This window comes from Chelon labrosus (assembly GCF_963514085.1).
Source record: "Chelon labrosus genome assembly, chromosome: 10".
NCBI classification, from domain to species: Eukaryota; Metazoa; Chordata; class Actinopteri; order Mugiliformes; family Mugilidae; genus Chelon; species Chelon labrosus.
Window position 1 is genome coordinate 27,433,548 of NC_140360.1, and position 15,776 is coordinate 27,449,323.

Consider the following 15,776-nt stretch of genomic DNA (forward strand, 5'->3'; position numbering starts at 1 on the left):
AGCCAAGTCAGATAAAGCCTTTGGCAAACGAGGTAACACTTTTATTGTCATTTATTTTACTCTTATTATTATTTTAAAGCGTACGTTAGTGTTCTAGCTTTCTGTGGTTAACTAGTTCATTCCCAGCAAACAACACGCCGATTTCCATTCAGGATTCTGTTAATTTAATTATACTTTCAATTCTGGAAGTGTTAAGCGTTGTTAACATACGCCTTACCATCTTCTGCAAATCACCAAACGTCGATCTTTACATCGGCATGCATATAATTCATCAAGGAATCGTTTAGAATGAAATTTCTACTTTTTTAAATGAACGATGCGATAAGTACCAGGAACTAGAAAGGAAAGGATGTCAGCATTAAGTAGCCAACTGTTAATAAATAATAAAATAAATGATTGAATCGGTTTGTAAAGCCTTTAGCCTATTGCCGTGTATCAACGTTAGATGTAAGTTAGGTTTGTCCAATAATGTGTGTCTGGGACGTTCAATAAGGTGAGATGGACAAAGACGACAGAGAAAGCCCGTCAAACACTTGTGGACAACTGGATGTCCACCTCAGCACTGGTGAGGACAGTGAGGGTCAGTAAAAACTCTTGTTTATTCTTATTTTACAGCTGATAAGTGTAATCATATAGATACTTTATATGCTTAATCCATAACTACATATTTTAGCTCAGTTTTAGGAAAAAATGGATGTCCTAATTTCCTCTACATGTGCTTCAGACAATGATACGGGCCAGGAGACCTATAAAGATGAAGAGCCCGTCCTTCCTCCTGATTTGGATTGGTTGGAAGATTTGCATGAGTGTGTATTTTCTTTTTACTTGTTGTGAATCATGCTCTGTTTAGAGAATGAATTTTCCTCCATCTCATTGTGGAGCAGTGAGATTGTCAGCATCATAATACAGCAGAAAAAATGTGTATTTTTTCCAACATTGATCAATTGCATTTTCTGCATCATATATCTCAACACATACAGGCCCTCTTGGCATGGCAGGGGTATATTTTTGCATGTACATACAATAAAACTTTGCATTAAACAAGTTTCTAAATGTGATTTTGCATCTGCCCCAAGGGAGGATGATGGTGATGGTGATGATGATGATGATGATGATGATTACGACCTTGCGGTTGCAGCCAACAGTGGTAAGAAGAGGAGTTATGCCGAGACAGCACGGATGTTCAAGCTGAGACGAAATCTGGACCAGCTGGACTGCTTTCACCAACAGAAGGAGCATGACGCGCTGAAAGCCAGGTCTGAACCTGGCAACAACAGACCTTTAGAGCAGCTAAAGGATCTCCTTTACCTAGATAGAAATTTGTGTTCCTTTCCAGACATAAACAAAAACGTAATGGTGTGTTGTCAGTAAGAACATCAGAAATATTCATCTCTCTTGTCACCGGTTGTTGCCCAATCGTTTCAGTTAGTTGAAAAATATTTTTTTCCAGTGTTATTCCACTCTCCTCAGGTCTTTTCCATCTTTTCCTCCTGAAACAGCAGCAGTCATTTCTGTTCCAATTGATTCAGCAATTTGCCGGAAATCATTTCAGCTGAAGTGAGAACATTTCCCATAATGTCCTCTCTCTCCACTTTTCCTCCCTCTTTTTATTTGTCTGCACTGCGAGCCATTAAGCACCTGATGAACTGTGCTGCAGTCCCCGCCAAAAAATGTCTGTCATCTTCTGCAAAAAGCGTCAATGGTCAGTGTGGAGCTATTCTGCGCTCTGATTAAACACAAGGTTTTAATGGAACCTAAGTACGCCCGGCTTTTAACCAGTCTGCAGCTCTTATTGTAACGTGAACCATAGTTTTCATTTTATGACTGGCTTTTACAGTCACAGATTGTTGTGTTGCACACCATTAGACTGCAAAAAGAACATTGGGCAATTCAAAGCTGTTGAGGTGTGTGTGTACACTCACAGCTTTACAGTGTCTTTATTAGATTACCTTGTTAGCGGAGAGAATTGCCTCCCTTTTGTTGCAGTGGGCAAAAGGAAATCCATTAATGTGGTGCTCTGAGCACATGGTATTTTAACAGCCTTTAAAATGTTCATGATCTGGGGTGTTTCTCTGAGTCAGCACTGCTTTATCTTCTGTTTTTTTATCCAGAGAAAAGCTGCAACTCTGTCGTCAGAATATTGAAAGTTTGTTGAAGCTGAGGGATGATTTGGAGAATGACATCGAGTACCAGAAAGCGACAGACAACAGGTGAATTAAAAATTAATCGACAGCGACTGGGTTGTGCTTAATAATCAAATACAAGATTTTTTTTTTTTTTGGCATCTGCTATGTATTTTTTTATTCTGCAGCGTGGCGGTGTTTCGACTGCGAACCCAACATAAGCTTCTGTGTCAAAAGCTCCAGAGTGAGGAGGAGCTGGAGGGTCACCTCAACACTGAGCTGAAGCAACAAGAGTGAGTCCAGGTGGAAAATGGTTTGACAGGAAGGTTTTATTCTGACAGGTGTTTGCACCCTCATTTGCTTCAGTTGGACCGCTGCTCTGACACTTGAGGAATCAGTGGGCACAAAGGGTGCAGATGCCCTGAACAGCAAGTCCCTGATTCAATTCCCTGCTGGCCAGACTATTGGTTGTAGTTAGTCCCTTGCTTTCTTTCCCTCATTTCCTGTCTTTGTCACTGCTTCTATAGAATATACTGTGGGCACAAAAATGTGCCTATGCGCACATCCAAGGAAATTCCTTTGTAAAGAATGTCATGATCACAGTGCAGAGCTGTAACATCCTGACGGTCTGTATTACTAACCTGTTTTGCAGTGTTTGGGTGTCTGATAAACCTTCAAACTCTAGATATATTTATCGGACTTCCTTTCTGCATTTCAGTGGAATCTGAAAGCATACACCCACACCTCTGTAGCCACTTGCGTTTTTTAAGTGCATTTTTTAGTCAGAAAGCCTGGTTACTTAATACTTTGCAGCTGCATCTCGGTAATAAAGGCTTACACAGTGTTGCTGTAAAGTAATCCTCATTATGCCATAAAGAACTGTATCTCTGTAGACTTTTTAATCATCCAGAAAGGATCAAATTTTTCTTTCAGATCAGTTAATTCAATTTAAAGTAAATTTGGGCTTCAAATGGACATTATTTTTTAGCTTATTATGTCTATTTTGCGACTTTATAGGTACATGATACACCTCAGTCATTTTCTTTAGTGTCTTGTATAGTTTTACATTGTGGCTGGGTAAACTGACTGCTGGATACTACAATATTTTTTGCAGCTCTTTTTATGCTTGTCATAATCTTGCATTTCTTTCATCGTCTTGCTTCATAGGTACATAATACACTTCAGTCAGCATCTTTAATGTTTTGTTCTATCGCCATCCTTGTGTCCTTGCTCCTCAGATCAGAGCTGAGTGAGGTGGAAGTGGAGCTTGGCAGATTCTCCTTTCTCCGGCAGGAGGTGCAGAAAGAGGAGAAGCTCTTCCAGGTCCTGAAGGCCCAGAAGGCAGCGACACGGCTGCAGCAGGAGAGGAAAGTCAGCCAGAACCTGCAGCTTAAGATGCAGAATCTCAGGGAGTAGGGAAAACAGTCGTTTTTACATTCACTCATTGTTTTTGTCTGTGTACTGCTTCATTTTGCATGCCAAATGTAATTATAGCGTCTAATATACATTTAGTAACATACAATGAAATTGCTTTGTTACAGTTAATGACAGGTATTTAAACTAAAATTTGGTTGTAAAAATTATGTTGCGTGTGACTGTGTTCTGATAGTAAACAGGCGGCCATGCAGAAGAAAGAGGAGACTGAATGTCAAAAGAGAATTGAAGAGGGCAGAGCGAGCCGCAAGGTAGCTGCCAAGTACTTGAAACAGACCATTAAAAGGTAATCAAGCTTTCAAGCTAATAAATTGTGTCAGAGCAGAACAAAGATATAAATTATCTCAGAGGACTCATTGGAGAGCTGACACGTCCTATTGATTATTCACTCACACTGGCAAAATGTATATTACATGCGGGACAGACATGACACTTAAGAGAACTCAGGTCAATACACCAGTGTTTAGCTGAAAGTGAAACACAGCACAAATAAGTGATTCCAGTTATGATGTGTCCCAAAAAAAACCTTGCGTTGTACTTGAAATGTAGGTTTAGTTCTTGTGTATGCTAGTCCTGGTTGATAGATAGACAAATGTGAATATGAATTGAATTTTGGGCCCATTTACCCCTCAGAGGAGAAATCCGGTACTGAAGTTTGGACAAGATAATGAGGTAATGTGAGGTGTTCTTAAACCTCCCACACTGCTCACAGACTCATCTGAGCCATCCAATGAGATAGATTAACAAGTCAATAAGGACACAAGCTGACGGTGTTGTCAGCGGTAAACATAACCCCTTGAGGCTACTGTTAGCTAGCATACTCCTTTTTACCAATATTAAAACTTACTCTCTGAATCTCACCTCCAGTTCTTGTTGAAGAATAGACACTCTGTCTTCAGCGACCCTGTGAAATATTACAAAGTTAAAGTGCAAGTTGGTAAACTGGAGGCTCTATCTAAAAATAGGGGACTGTATAAAAAAAATCGTTGCAATCCCTTCACCTTTCATTCAGTTGGGATCAGAATACCCTCAAATTAAACCTGTAACTGTTTTGGTATACAGTACAAATAACAAACAAATGTGTAAATGTTCAAACCTGTATGAACATTACTGTATTTGTGACCATATTTGTATTCAGTATTAAGAATGGGCCTGGTAATCAATGTGAGGGAAGTAAAAAATAAAAATAAAAATAAAAAATCGAGGAACAACATGGATGAATGAATGGTATGTCAGGTATACATTTTGCTCTGCTCCTGGAAGAAATATTTAGTTTTTCTCTCTCCTTACTGTGTTGAGTATTTGTATTCTTATTCTGTTCAGAATGCATCAGCAGGAAGCTGAGAAGGAGCAGCAGAACAGGGAGTTACTGGAAAAAAGGATACAGGCTGTCAAGTCACTGAAATCTAACATAGCAGCCACCCAAGTAAGCAACAAAACATTGTCATAGTGGTACCACAGCATTATGGTTGTTCTTTTAGTAACACTGAGATACAAGAGCCATACTCTATTTATTATTTAGTTTATGTAGAGCTATTATATGTTTTGTGTACATTAAGATAATTTGTGAGTGCATAATTAAACAGTCTTTAAAGCACTAACTGTATTTAGCACAAAAACTATAGAGCCAATGAGATAGTACTTGGCCTAATTTAACTTGTTCTGTGAAGGCAATATAAGCACACACACATACATTTACATTTACAATTACATACAAGACCTATAAAACTAGACCGCACTTTTTTATGTTTGATGGTTTTAACCTCTTACAGTTTAGTGTCTTGTTTCGTAACTCTGTCCAATGCACATAATACATTGAGGAAAAAAATGCTGTTATGACCTCTTCATCTAGATATGAAGCAGTGACTGTATTTCACATTGTAGCAGAACTCGTAGCTATATTGTTGACAGCACTTGCTTAGTGTTATAATCTGCATTGCTTTCATCATCTTGCTCATTTTTGTATTTTCCAGTTCAAAATAACATAGAAGATTTGTTTCATGTTTAAGGAGAATATGTGTCCGTACTGATCAATTTATTTCATTCGGCCGCTTGTAGTAGCATTATTAATCTGGTTTGTTTCTTCAGGAGAGTTTACGTGTCCAGCAGAGAAGAGCCAAAGCAAACGCCCAAAAGAAAGAACAGCAAAAAAGACAACTGAGAGAATCCCTGCAAGCCCAAGGCATCAACAGTATGAAATATATGTACCAGCAGAAACAGCTAGAGGAAATTAAACGAAAACAAGAGTATGTCCTCTCCTCTCCTCTCCTCTCCTCTCCTCTCCTCTCCAAACCTCCCACATGCATGTCCTCCACTCCCACTCCATGCAGCAGTGTGTGGGTGTTTTCTCTCGCTCTGTGCTGAGGAATACATGACCCCATTTCACTATAATGCAGTGTTGTTGATTTATCAGGGAATTTGAGGAGAGCCAAAAGTCAAAAAAGGTGGAGATCGTGGCAAAAATCCATCGGGAGGAACAGCTGATAAGGAGCAGAAAGAAGAACCAGTCAGTACTCCCCAAACCCTCAACCACAGACAGATCCTCATTTCTGAGGAGGGCCAGAGAGAAGCTGCTGTACTACTTGGATCCTCTCCCCCCACCAGCTACTGCGGAGAGAGCTGTAATCGTGAGGGGTTTCTGTGATGATACTGTATGTGTGAAGTTATTGTGTAGAGGCTAAGTGCATTTGGAGGAATTGATGTGTGTGTGTATGTGCATTTGTCTGGCAGTTAAGAGAGTTCAGCAGCTCATCATCAGCTTCCTCTGATGAGGAGGACTTGGAGAAAATAGAGGAAACCATCCAGCAGGAAGTGGACCACCAGGGTCTTGCTGACAGCCTGGCTGAGCCTGAATTCTCTGGGCTGTGGGACCAGAACTTCAAGGTGCACTGAAACAATGGTCACTGCCAACCAAAAGCAAATCCATGCAAGCTGCTAAATTTAAACACCCATAAATCATGTAGCATTCAGCAGGCACATCATTTTTCTTTGGTAGCACCAGAGACTCCAGCTAGTTGGTGGGGGCATGTGTATTAGGGTGGTGGGATCTGAAGGAGGAGTCACATGAACCTCCGCATGCTCAGAGTGAAGCTTATTTCTGTGGGTGAAGAGTCACCACAACTTGCCTTTAAGGCATCCTCTCGAAATACATTCTAAAATGTAAGCGTTGAAAACAACCTCCTTTAATCTGAGATTTTCTTAAAGAATTGACATTAAGGTTTTCTAAAATGATATTATATAAAATACAGCTTGATTCTATAAAGAGAGAAGGACCCATATCCTATACCTGATCTTAAAGAGATATACACATATATGTTGCGTTCAGTCTTAATCTGTTTGGATTTAATGAGTTTGTCAGGTAAAAATAGACTATTTCTAGATGTAGTTTTGAACAATATTTTTATTATTTTAGTGACTTTTGCACCTGGAATGGCTAGACTTTGGAGAGGTATGGTGCAAGCAATGCCAAATATAAGGTATAGCCATAGCCTGATATGCTCAGGAAATTCTCCCTTGTTCTGCCTCGTACTCACCATCTACTTAGATCTCTTCTCTCTCTTGTGTGGCGCAATGATTTCAGTAAAAGTAACTATTCTTCAACATTTATTAGCTCCTGCATCAACAAGAGCTGCTCATTTCTAATCAATATTGTGTGAAGTACAGGGAATCTCAGCACAGGTGTACAAGCATACTGGTGTTTTACTCATGTGATACTTTACTCATGTGATGCTGATGCACCAGGTCAGGCATAAATGCCTACTCTGGCAGATCTATGCAGAAGTATAAAACCAAGTTTAGGAGCCTTCTATGTACAGTTAAGTGAAGTCTAGATCAGTTCTAAAATCTGTCAAACTACTGATCACATTAGAGTTGAACTACAGTGACAGCAGCAGTTCTGACTTTTCATAAATGTGAAGATTAAGTGCCTTGTTCAAGAACTGCTTTAAAGTGCGATAAAGGTAGCAGTACATCTACACTAGCTCAGTGCCATGGAGGTGAATCGGCTCTCTGTCTCATCATAAACCCCACACACTTGAAATGTGGCGCGACAGGCATCACTTCTCATTGTGTTGGTGCCTTTGAGGCCTCAGAGTGAGCGCAGTGTTACAGCTCAGAGGTCTGAGCAAGTGACAAGTCGAGTGGAAGTGATCTCTCCTCCTAATGTACAGATCAGAACGATCGCTCGTCAAAGGCCACTTCTCAACCCAGTGAAGGCCAGTACAATAGGCGAGTACAGCAAAGCAACAAAGTTAATGAGAGATGAGATGATTCATGAGGGGGTGAACGATGATTAAATGCCAGCACTTCACTTTGTAGCGAAGTTATAAGAGTGCTTTACAATAGACAATGAAACAACAGGGCTAAAAATACAAAATGCTGGATAAGGCAGATTCTGAACCAAATAGGTTTCCATATATTTGCAGTTTACCTCTTGCTGGTATATATATATATATCTTTGGCAGAATGATTGATATCTTATGCACCTGTGCCTCAAGAACAATATTTCTTCAAATTTGGCACAACCATTCACTTGGATTCATGGATGAACTGATTAGAACATATTGTTTAAAGGTCAAAGGTCATTGTGACCTGTGGCCAAAACTAATTAGCTAATTATTACAGAATTCTCACAAATGTGTAAAAGGATGAAATAATTTAGCGAAAAACTCTCTTCAATACATATATTACATTACAGTGAGGACAGCAATGGATGCAAAGGAGCAGTTTATTATCAATGTGTTTGCTATGATTCGGTTAAAGAGTCTTTGTAGTTATTCAGAACATTACTGGTTGTTCTTCCTCATGTGGTTTCAGAAGCCCCTCAATGAGAAAACTACACCGTTTCAAACTGAAATAAAACAAGAAGAACCAGTGGCCAGTGGAAAGCTCAACGTGACTGCTAAAAAGGTTCATGGAAGGGAAATGAAAGGACCTCCATTCACCAGTAAACCAGAAGTCATCCTCTTCAAGGTACGACTCATCCCAAGGCTAATTAGTAAATTTTTCTGTATTAAATGGAACAGTTTTTAACATTTTCACTGTCTGTTTTAGGACTTCGAAGTGGGGAAAATGTATAAGAAGAAGATTGTCCTCACTAACATCAGCTACACCGTAAACCACTGCAAGCTTCTCAGGGTCTCCACTCATCTGAAGGAGTTTATCTCTGTCAAGTAAGATTTTCACATTAGAGTCTGTGAAGAAACATGGTCTTGTGTAGTTACTTTGGTATGGAGCAAAAATCCAGACAAACAAATGCAACAAGATTATTACATTTAACTAACTGTCTGTCAATAGCCTTGATAAAGTGTTACGTTCGAATACCTCTTCTGAACTTCTTATATCTTGCAACCAGTGAATACCCCCTTATTACAAACATTAATACTATACTAATACTATAACTGAAATTCATAAAAACAAAACAATAACAAGCAAACACAGTCTGGAAACCAACTGAACCAAAGTAATAGCAAAAATGAAAGACAAAACAAGAATAAGAACTACTGAAAATACTAAACTGTAATGACTCTACATCTGACATGTATTCTGCATTCTGCATGTGTGTAGGATTTTGCCCGCGGATGTCAAAGTACGTACCAGCACGCATGCTACCGAAAAGGTCACTAATGTAGCCAATCTTCTGCAGAAAATTGCTGGCCATCCATTTTTTGATGTCGTGGAGGTAGTTGCTTAATTTGCCAGGTTTTCCGTGTCTGATTAGTTAACAGGCAGGTAGATCTGAGAGTCATCAGCGTAAAAGTGAAATGAGACACCACACCAGTGAATTATTTGACCAAGAGGAAGCATATACAAAGCCAATAGATTTACACTACACAAATAAATGTTAATGGTCCAGTGAAGTCACTATATGTTGAACAGCTTCAGTTATCACATGGAAAACATCTGCTCATTTATCAGCAGTTAGAAATACAACCACCTCTTGTCGTTTTAAAAGACAATGGAATGGACATGAAATCAAAGCATGTCCTCCCACATATGGACGCCAGCTTGGATCATCATGCTTCACAGCTCCTCTTATGAGACTCAGTTAAGTGAGTCAGTCTATGTCTCTTCTAGCTCCCTCTCAGCCTGCCAGCATCCCACAGGCCGAGCTGCATTGTTCTCCAGGTCACTCACTGTGTATCACTTTCCTATCAGCTCTCCCATGACTTGATGTCGTTTCTTCATCTCTCTTCTTTCTTTCTGCCTGACTGAGTGAAGAGTCTCGCAGGCTACTGTAGGGTCAGCTGGAAACTATTGATACTGTTCTTGAGCCTTCATGCAGGACCACTTGTCAAAACATATCACCTTCTAGTTCTCTATTCCTAACTCATGTGTAGCAAACACGCACTTTTATACCAAATGTGGATGTACACATACTGTCTACTGCATTACACGTAAAAACCCACTAACTTTTTCTAGACTGAAGTAGTCAAGCTCCTCTGAGATTTGTCATGAGTATACATATTTAATTTGTCTATTTTATTTATATTATATCTTCTTAAAGAATAAAGATAAAAGTGAATATACTATAGATGCTGCATGCTGTTTGTATCCTGCTGCAGCTGTTCTTCGCATTTTCATTCTAACATTCATTATAAATTGGGGGATTGGGTATTTACATTATGACTATATTATAGAATATTCTAACAAATAAAAGTGAAAGAAAGAAGAAAAAAATATTTTATGACAAATAACACCCTGCTGTTGCTGAGGCTGACTTACATTTGTCTGATGTGACCAGTGCCTGATGGTGGCTAACCCTGATCCACTGTCATGATACATACAGTATCATGCTGTTGGGTGGCCATCTCCCAAAATCTTAATCACTTGATGGCTCATTCAATTTCTTAAAGGACAAAAGCTGAAAATTTGTAACCAGATGGTAGAAAGTCTTGTCAGTGACTTATAATTTTACTAATAATGATCTTTCGACTGTTTCTAAGTAATGAAGCTACTGGACATCCATCTATCTATCTAAATATCTAGCTATCTATCTATCTATCTATCTAGCTATCTAGCTAGCTATCTTGAACTTAATGTCGCCATCCATTCCGAAGACTATTGCTGAAATACTGTTTCACTTACAGCTTTCCACCAGTTTACCACTAAGTGATCTGTAGCTGAGCACTTGAGATGACAGCCTTCATGATCGCTGTCATCTCAATTGAGGCTCCATAACTGAACAGTTGAAACCCTGAAGTGTACTTTCTGTAAAGTTGTTTTCTGTTGTGAAAGGCTTTATTTTAACCTCAACTGTGATCCCAACCTAACCAAGTCGTTTTGCTACCTAAAACCAAGTGGCAACCTCTGGGGCTGAAAAATGAAGCCAGCTCATGAGTGCCAAACCTGCAGTTTTTTTATTTGCCACTCGAGTCTGTGCCCAAAGATGAGCTCGACCTTCATGTTAAAATGTCAAGCTTTACAGCAGAAATAAACATGTTAAAAATAACAAAAAATAAAAATACTGAAGGGTTGATGTATTTAAAGCAGCTGACTCAACATAGTCTCTTAAATTAAGGGAAATAGGGTGAACCATCGAGCCGTCTGGCAAATGTTGCCTTCGCTCACTTTAGATATAGTTGTATTCCAGTTATCTGAAAAACAATGGTTGCTTTCAGATTGGCTTCATTTCTCACAGTATTGTCTTGAACTACCCCCTCTACCTTTGCACCTTGCACCAAACAATACTTGTAATTCTTACAAAGAATACAGCAGATGTTAGATCATTACACAATACACAATACCACCGACTACATCAGGATCATATGTCAAAAGGTGTAGTAATAATACAGTTTGGTGTTAAGAAACATCAGGTTTAGGACACCCTCTTTCTACTATTCTGTGTCTGTTTGTTCACACATTAAAACCTACATTATTTAGATGTGTCGTGACAACTGCAAACTCTACAATGCTCACCCAGCTAAAAACATTAGAACAGCAGGAGAGAAAGAATCGTGAACCAGGCACACACTGGGCTTTTTCACACCAGCCCATGGTTCCCTGTACGCCCCCTGAATTTCTAAAAATGGCTCCCCCTCCCCCTACACCACTGTCCCCCCTCTTCCCAGCGTAGGTGCATTTGTTCCACAGTGGGCTCTGCTGCATCTTTTCACTACTGGGATCAAAACCACAACAGTCCAGGATTGCCAGACTTGGTTAAAAGCCATTGTATAGACGCTGTGTTTTTGGAGTTAGTGTGGCTTCCTAGCACGTATTGCAAATCACTGGCTGGGTGGGAGCCCCACCCCCTCGTGGTCTGTTTCTGAGCTCAGTTGTGTGATAAGGGCTGAGGCTGTAGTAGAAATGGTGGTACTCGACAAAATCTGAGAGTGTGATCACACCTACAGTTTGTTAAGTTTGGTCCGATCTCTGGAAGTTCATTAATAACAAAACTGTTGAAACTGTAGAAATTAAAAAGGAACCTTCAAGTCTTCTTAATTGCTACATTATATAGTCATACAAATATTTATAAGTCCAATCTGTTAAATCTGCAACAAACCCAGTGTACATGAATTTTGGTCAACCTAAACCGAAATACAGAAATAGCACCAACACTTTCAGTATAATGCCCTGCTAGTTAACAAGGAGGTCAAAAGAGAGCTACAGTAAATATCCCTTGTGTCGCACTTGACACTTTAGATTATCTGTCACACGGGCAAAAAAATACTTTTGTCTTGTGCTGATTATGATGCACATGATCAGAGCTCATCCAACACACCTGTCAAATACACCTGACTATTTCAAATTTTTACTATATTCATCACACGATGCGGGCTATTCTAAAAGGATAACTGAAAAATTTTGTTTTTTCCTAGTGTTACAAAGTCTAGAAGAGCTGTACGATTATTTTATTTTATCCCATAAATGCTTGCAGTGAACTAACTGATTCAATGAAGCATTGAGCTGGTACACCTTGGATACATGAATACTGTAAGTCATGAAACAAAGACCCACCAGTAAATCTCTATCATCAGCTGTACCACTCTATCTACATCCGTCAGCTTAACTGGTAAATGGTGTCAAGCTTTGTCTCGTTTGACCCATCCTTAAATAAGCCTTTTAATTCATCTAAAATATTTTGTGGCTGAAGAAGATGACACCTTGACCCTTATTAGTATTGTGGTTGTTTCTTGTTAAAACCAGCAAGTTAGCAAAAGCCTTTTTATATTCTCAACTGCTTTAATTCTGCCAGAGTTTATTTCAGTGACTAGGTGCACTTAACAGAGTTTGTTGTTTTATTAATCTTCTCTGGTCATCACTCTAAATTTGTCCACAAAAAATAATTTGATATGAGCTTCAATGCTACTTTATGGTGAGCCCATTTTTTATCTGAACAATCCACTTCAGCATGTTTTCAAAATGTTTTATTCTAATTTATTATTGATGAACTGAATATTGTAATCTGCTCAAAGAAAAAAAACAAAAGAACACAATATCTAAGGGTTTAATTAATTAAGGGTTTAATTAATCTAAGGGTTTAATGTGACTTTCACAGTGTTGATGTTTCACTGTAGATTCCTTTCAAAGGTGTGTTTAAGCTCTGCTGAATGGAATTTTGAACTGAGTGCTTATTGATTTACTGTAGAAGGAGCCAATGGAGCGTGCCAAGATGTTTAACTAAAACAGATTTAATACATAGTACTGTACAGCAGTGACTTCAGCTTCATCACTGTACAGTCTGGCCTCATTTGAGGCAGTTTATATAGGACTGTACCAGGCTGTTTCACACACTGGCTCACTCAGCATTTAATCCCAAGTGAACCGTTCTATTTTTCTTCACATGTCTCTTTGTACCACCTGTCTTTAAGCTTGGAAAGAGGAAATTAACTACAACTACAAAAGAGAAATTCTGAAGAAAGTGCAATGTGACATTTAGAAGTAGCACCAGATTTGCCCAACCAGGTGGAATCCTTTCATACATTTCCAGAGTACAGTGGGGAGCTGGATGGCACCTTCAGCCTGCTCTTAGTTCTTTACCTGGCAGCTGAACTGACAACTTCAAACAGCTGGCTTAAACCAAACCTAATGGCCCATTGCCCACGGAAACTGATGCTGGAGTGTACTAGAGTGTTATTCATGTTTACCGTTTGTCAAAGTCATTTTCAAGTGTGCTTTTATTAATTGGTAGTTGAGGACCAGTTCAAAACAAGTCTATGTTCATATACCCCAAAACACACAAACATAGGCATACTATGCAAAAAACAACAGCAAAATGTGACAGCACATACAACATGTTATGTAAAAAGAAAATAAACTAGTAAATGCTTCTTACATTTATTTAGTATCAGCATGTTATTTATAGTGTATATTATAGAAATGATTATAAGTATTTTAATAAAAAGGACAGCATTCAGTGTCCTTTTTCACAATTTGAATACATGATGTAAAACAGTAAAAGAAAAACTAATGTGATCCTTTTCACTTTTGGGGAATCAGCAGTCAAAAAAGAGTCATGCACAAAAGCTATCTCATCTACAAACAAAAGCCAACAGCATGATTGCGCTGGGATTCAAATGTTCTCTCTTTGTCACATGCTAGTACAGTTTCTGAAACCTAACAACAAGGTTGTTTGTCATCCATTATATTCTGTAACTGTAGCAGATTTATAATAATGCTCACAGCTACATTTCATAACTTTTTGTATATGTATTGAATTCTGAGAATCCTCCCTGCTTCTCTGGCTGGCTGGTGTATTTATATTGATCAGCTCTCTTCTTGTGTCTCTGGAAGGGCGTCAAGTTACCAAGCTCCTCGGGCCAGCATTAGGGTTGGCGTAAACATGTGCTGTGAGGTACACATGTTGCTCTGAAATAGCTCAATTTTCTTTTTTGGTCAAGAGAACAAAAAACATGCGGTTTCTCGCTTTACAGCGCTATAGAATGAGAATTAACTATGAATTAAGTCCCAACCACTCTGTTCCACATGCCTGTGCTTTCACATGATACCATAGCCTTCGCCTCACTCTGATTTCTGTTGAGTGCAAACTGAGCATCAGGTTGACGTCTGACCTCAGCTCTGTCTTTTGCTCATCAGCTGCACAGGATTTCATCTGAAGCTGGTGAATTTTAGTTGAATACGGTGTATTTCCTACCGCACACACATGTATATTCTGTTTTGCTTTGGAAAACTTTATGTCATTACTTGTTATAAAGCAGTGCAGTGTTTATCGCTGAACTGTTTTTACATTGCGTCTCTAATGAATAATATATCTATATTTCCACCTTCCTCATTACTGTGTACAGTAACATAGGAGCATTCAGTTTATACTGTTATCTGCTGTGTAAACTGTATAAAAATGCAAATAGTCTTATTCATATCCCCATGTGATTTATGTTTCAGCTTTGAGGCACCTGGTTCCTTATCTACTGGGATGTCCTGTGACATGCAAGTTGTATTCCACCCTATGGTTAGTTACATCACCACAACGACCTACAACAACCTTAAACATTTACAGCTTATGATACAGTTAGTCTAGTTACTCTAGTCTGAAATCAGTTGAAATGTTAGGTGGCCTTGTACAAGTTCAGGCATGTCTGTACATTTATAACAGAAAACAGCTGATGGTGGAATTTGTGTTTAATTTCTGCCTAATTTGCACAAAATCTGAGTGAAAAAAATGACCATGGCCAACCTAGCTGCTCGTTATGAACATATTTCTGTATCGTCTGTGAAGGTTCTCAGTCATCCAGGTCATGTTATATCCAAATAGCGTTTAAAAAAGACAACTGGTCTTATAGAGTCTTTTGAGAAGATGTTTCACCACTCATCCGAGTAGCTTCTTCAGCTTCTTCAGCGTACAAATTATTCAGTTCTACCGTATTCATTCTTCACCAGAATGAGTGTATTTCCTTGAGGAGCAGTAATCTTATTTAAGATGTGGTTGCACATCACTTGCACTGAAAAACCGACAGAACCCATCTGCTGCCCTATTCTTTGTTAGGGAATAAAATTTTTATATTTGGTTTAAATGTGAATCCTTTATTTTGGATACCAACACATTGTCCTGTTTTCCAATACCCTGCAGATCAATGAGGACTTGAAAGGGGAGATCCAGTTTGCATCAGCTGTGGGTCCCTTCTCTGTACCAGTTCGATGCACCATAAAGAAATGTAATGTGAGTAGTGTGATATACTAGGACTGGACGCTAGGCTGAATTTCTCTGCACACAAAAGTTTTGAGGCCTAAAAGTTATGGTTATAGTTGGTTTGTAAACCACTC

The 15,776-nt window shown here is 39.0% G+C and overlaps 1 protein-coding gene across 1 annotated transcript in view; it reads left to right on the forward strand.

The window, feature by feature from the left end:
• Positions 1 to 466: 466 nt before the first annotated feature.
• Positions 467 to 15,776, forward strand: part of cfap74 (cilia and flagella associated protein 74) — a 46,725-nt gene continuing 31,415 nt past the window's right edge. Inside the window, exons 1-15 of the mRNA XM_084553589.1 lie at positions 467 to 580; positions 725 to 806; positions 1,077 to 1,256; positions 2,112 to 2,210; positions 2,312 to 2,416; positions 3,362 to 3,535; positions 3,733 to 3,843; positions 4,881 to 4,983; positions 5,646 to 5,803; positions 5,971 to 6,184; positions 6,288 to 6,440; positions 8,373 to 8,528; positions 8,610 to 8,728; positions 14,898 to 14,964; positions 15,583 to 15,672. Coding sequence (XP_084409715.1) covers positions 499 to 580; positions 725 to 806; positions 1,077 to 1,256; positions 2,112 to 2,210; positions 2,312 to 2,416; positions 3,362 to 3,535; positions 3,733 to 3,843; positions 4,881 to 4,983; positions 5,646 to 5,803; positions 5,971 to 6,184; positions 6,288 to 6,440; positions 8,373 to 8,528; positions 8,610 to 8,728; positions 14,898 to 14,964; positions 15,583 to 15,672 — 1,893 coding nt within the window. The 5' untranslated portion in view covers positions 467 to 498. The remainder of the gene's footprint in view (positions 581 to 724; positions 807 to 1,076; positions 1,257 to 2,111; positions 2,211 to 2,311; positions 2,417 to 3,361; positions 3,536 to 3,732; positions 3,844 to 4,880; positions 4,984 to 5,645; positions 5,804 to 5,970; positions 6,185 to 6,287; positions 6,441 to 8,372; positions 8,529 to 8,609; positions 8,729 to 14,897; positions 14,965 to 15,582; positions 15,673 to 15,776) is intronic.